Source organism: Sinocyclocheilus grahami, unplaced genomic scaffold (assembly GCF_001515645.1).
Source record: "Sinocyclocheilus grahami isolate Dianchi unplaced genomic scaffold, SAMN03320097.WGS_v1.1 scaffold1067.1, whole genome shotgun sequence".
NCBI classification, from domain to species: domain Eukaryota; kingdom Metazoa; phylum Chordata; class Actinopteri; order Cypriniformes; family Cyprinidae; genus Sinocyclocheilus; species Sinocyclocheilus grahami.
In genome coordinates this window covers 350,918-355,656 of record NW_015506246.1, presented here as the reverse complement: position 1 = coordinate 355,656, position 4,739 = coordinate 350,918, and the positions used below count along the sequence as shown (strand labels likewise).

The 4,739-nt window shown below is 35.5% G+C and overlaps 1 protein-coding gene across 1 annotated transcript in view; it reads left to right on the top strand.

The window, feature by feature from the left end:
* The first annotated feature begins 2,761 nt into the window (after positions 1–2,761).
* Positions 2,762–4,739, top strand: part of LOC107566284 (HHIP-like protein 1) — a 21,695-nt gene continuing 19,717 nt past the window's right edge. Inside the window, exon 1 of the mRNA XM_016251678.1 lies at positions 2,762–3,187. Coding sequence (XP_016107164.1) covers positions 2,900–3,187 — 288 coding nt within the window. The 5' untranslated portion in view covers positions 2,762–2,899. The remainder of the gene's footprint in view (positions 3,188–4,739) is intronic.

Here is a 4,739-nt window from a genome sequence, read left to right as displayed (position 1 = left end):
AGCTAACCATAACATTTCCGTTCAGCCCAGAAGGTAACCATGATTCTGTAGGTTTGTATTGAACCAGCAGGGGCCTACTGGAGAGTGCCGTAACCTGCCAAACACATTAGAAGACAAATTATCATCACGATTTGTCTTCCAGTTTGCCCAGTTTCATTAAAATGCTGGGCCGGTTGTTCAAGTGACCGGTCATCTGTTAATGGCTCAACAGAAGGATGCAATCTGCTCTGATTGAGTGCAGTGCAGTTAAACTGCAGTCATCGCTGCTGCCTGTGATCACAGAGCTGCTTCAGAGCATGTTTGACCTCATCTGTCGTTTCTCACCATGACTAAATGTAGAGCCGGAGGCCAATTCTAATTAAACATCATTTGTGAGGATTACAATAATCTAAGCTGTTCTTTATCATTGTCAATGCAGGTTAACAGGTGAAAACGACGAGTATAACATTATTTACCCAGTTTCCATAAATAATCTTGACAAACAATTGTTTTATTTTCCAAAGCTGCATGATTAAAGTGTTAAAATAAATAAACATACAAATAAATAAACTGATGTTTTGTGCAGATTAAACGTGGCACAACATGCAAAATTCATAAAAGTTTGGACATTTATATTGTTAATTGTAATTGTTAACTTATTTTCAGAACAGGTTAATATAGGCCATTTATATGTGTTTTAACAGTGAAATAATTGTCTGTAATATTTCTGTAATATTTATTCTGTTTATTAACGTTTATTTTTCTTAATTTTGCATTAAGGATAAAAACAATGCGTAAAGCCAGAATCCATTTAAATGTCTTATCGATGACAATTTTGGAAAAAAAAATAAAAATAATAAATCTTCACAAACAGTAGTATACTCAAAGATGTAGGATGCAAGCTACAGAAAACATATTTTCGGATTTTTTGTAAATATGTAAACATGACATACCATGCAAAATCAGTAACAGACATTCATACTTTTGTTTTGTTTATTGAGTTTTAATTCTTGAATGAAAAGGCTGCATAACGAATCTGAGTAACAGGTCGTATTTGTTAAAACAGCAGGATTCTTCTCCAGCATCACTCACTGCCGTTGTGTCATCATGACCTCTCAAAACCCTTTTATCTCCAGCCTTTTAACTCGCTACTCTGTTTATTCTGAACTTCTCGTCATAACAGAGACAGTGACTCACACGCTTTTAAAAGCATTTGCCTAGTCAGGTCTTTCTAACATCATGCTACAGCGACACTTAATCTCTACGATAATGAGTCCAAGTTCATGCTGTCCTCCCGAATGAAGCAAACACACTGCAACATTTAAAGGGAAAGTTCACCCCAAAAATGAAATTGGCTGTTAATTTACTCACTTTCAGGCCATTCAAGATGTAGGTGACTTTTTTATTGTTTAGTAGAACAGTAAAACATATTTTTAGCGGAAACTGTGTGATTCTGATTCATACAATGCAAATCAATGGCTACCATCAAAAATTCAATTGGTCACGTTGACAGCAGTCGTTAAGTTCCCCATAAGATGTAGTTTCCCAAAAGGTCTCCACATGGTGTGGCGCTGAATCACCAGGTTCAGTTTACTGGACTTCCTTCCAAGAATCGCTCACCATATACAAAAAAAGTCCTCTTTTGCTTCTCTCAGACACAGTGGGATGTGGATCGAACTTTGTTATGCTCTTTTAGCAAGAGTCCAAGTTTATTAAGCCTTTGGCAGACAGTCATTGGCAAAGACATTCAAAGCAGCTGGAGCTCTTGTTTAATTACATGCAAGGATTAAAGTTTAATTTCCAAAAGACAAAATGAATATCATATTCGGAGCAAACAGGGCTTATAAGAAAAGTTATATATATATATATATATATATATATATATATATATAATGGTCAAATAATATATGAGGAAAAAATTAGTAGCTAACAATTTTTAAAAAATATATTTTAACTTTTTTTTTAATAGCAATATATATATTTTTTTATAATTTTTCTTATTATTTTCTAATGTGCTAGGCAATTTCACTACCATCTGCATTACTTAATCTAACACTTTTCTATTGGATTAAACTGTATTTTAAAGTTAAACATTTAATTTGAAATTATCATAAAGTGCACTTTTTAAAAGTGTTAAGAACCAGTCATGAAAGTGTCTTTTCATGAAAGTGGGCCTTTTACTTCATTAATATTATATGATCTGCAAGTACAGTTTTTTAACACTTTTAACTGTTTTTAACAAAGATATGTAAGCTGTTTGAAATAGATCATTAGGTCACTGAGTTCCAATTTATGTTAGGATGCAACATCAGATCAGACAGCAAAACAGCTCACTCATTTTTGGAAAAGAGTCATAAAATCATTTGACAAAACCCAGCACCCACCACAGACACAGAGCAATGTTGCATCATACTGAAAATGCCATTTAACTGACTCAATCTTGACTACATGCGAGGTTGAGAAGTTTTGTTGAAAACTAGATTTATATGACAATTGCATGAACAAAAGCTGGCGAAATGCAAGGACTAACATGAGAGAAAGAGGCTCGGGTTCAATCGGGGGAGGGAGGCTGCGAGCGCTTGATGCAGGCCAGCCGCAAGAAGAAGGAATGTGTCTGCCGGAGAATGAGAGACAGCGAGGGAAACGCAGAGGAGGAGACCGGGTGGAAAGTGGGAGGGAGTATTGAGAAGCGTGTGTGTAAAGCATGCATGTGTGTGTGGCATGGCTGTTGAATGAGTGGGCCTTGTGTAGCTGCTTCTCTGCCCCAGAGCCTCATGTCAGAGCAGTGTGTGTCTGTGAGTGCGCTTGCACGTGTTTGCAGGAGACAAACCACCGGCCACCGCAACTAACCGCCGGAGAAACTGCACAGCATTGGTATTTCTCAAGCTCAGCACAAGCCACACGAGTTTTCTCCTGTGCGATGAGAGGAATGAGAGTGTGGAGAGCTCTTTGCGTTCTCTCTCAGAGTGTGATTCTGGTGGTCCTCCTGATCCCTCAGCAGGGAAATGCCCACCCACAGTGCCTGGACTACAAGCCTCCGTTCCTGCCTCCGGAGCCCCTGCTCTTCTGCAAGGAGTACGCCAAATTTGGATGCTGTGACTTGGACAGGGATAACCGAATATCCCAGCGCTTCTATCAGATCATGGACTACTTCGATCAGACTGGATTCATGACCTGTGGGAAGTACATCCGCAGCATTCTTTGCCAGGTGAGTCTCAGGTCAGGCTGATTGATTTCTTTGCTGTTTTAAAAAATCTCTGTAGAAATGCACATAGCAGAATTTAAATGCATTGACAGGGTTGTTGAGTGAAAACAAATACAAAAAAGTTTATATCTTTCTCAGTTCTCGCTGCTTGTGTTCTTTTTTTCATTATTTACGCTCACTTATTTTGGATGTGGATGTGTCGTACTTTCTTGTGCCCTGTCTTGTGTTGTACAATATGCAAAGAAAATTCTTTAATCATTTACACACTCTTTATATTTTGAAGAATGTTGGTAACCAAAGAGTTGCCGGTAGCCATTGACTTCTATAGTATGAAAATGAAACACATTATGGAAGTCAATGACTGCTGTCAACTCTTTGGTTACTAGAATTCTTCAAAATATAATATTTTGTGCTCAACAGAAGAGAGAAACGCATACGGGTTTGGAACAACTTGAGTTTACGTGAGTAAATGATGACGATTGTAATTTTTGGGTGAGCTGTCCCTTTAACTTTAATTCAATAAATTATCTATAGAAATGTATATATATAAGAATTTAAACAGCTGTACAGGGTTATTGGATTATATTTATTTATTACTTAATTATATTAATATTGCTATGAAATAAAATACACAAAATATAATAATTCAATATTCATAAATATTTTATATTTATATTAATTAAATTGTTTATCCAGTTATGTTAATAAATGATGCAGACTGTGTCCCATTCATCAGTGTTTATAGTACAGAGAAGGTTACATCATTGCATGAGTTACATCATTTTTGTTTTGGCTATGCTTTTATAAGGCTGGATGATTTCTGAATTTGCAATGAGCTATTTTTAGATGACTTTGGTTTAAATGTAAGATATTACTAGTTATGGTAATTGTGTGTGAATTTTACCCTACAGTTTAAAAAAATAAGCCCACACACGTTCAACTTAAGTCAACATAAACAAGATATATATATATATGTGTTATTTTTGGTGTATTGGAATAAACTGTTATGTAAACCCTTACGAAAAAGAAGTTTATTCAAGTGTGCTATTAGTATACTTCTTTTAAACTAAAAAATAGGAAAGTATACTTTTAGTCTATTTTGTATGTACTTCTCAGAAATATACTTAAAATGACATTTAAGTATACTTGACTTATAGCCTACTTAGAAAAAGTCTAAATATATTTGAGCTATACTTGTGTTCATAGAATCCGTGTTTTCATTGTTATACTGTAGGGGGCGCTAGTACACGTCTTCTGTACAGAATTTCCAAAAACACAAGTGAAGTAGAAACCGAAACAACAGATGTTTCCACATGTATTCTAACACGATCATCAGACATAAAACAGCATCAAAACTGTGTAACGTTGATATAATGTCGACCAATGAAGAGGTACTAATGACTGTCCAGCTTTGGGGGGTTGATCGACTTTATCTACGTTTTGATTATCATTCTGAATCCAATTCATAGTCTTTTTTTCAGCTTTTTGTTCAAAATGTTGTTTATTTCTTTTTTTTTCTTCTTTTTTTATGAAACTTACCCACATTCAAGTGTTT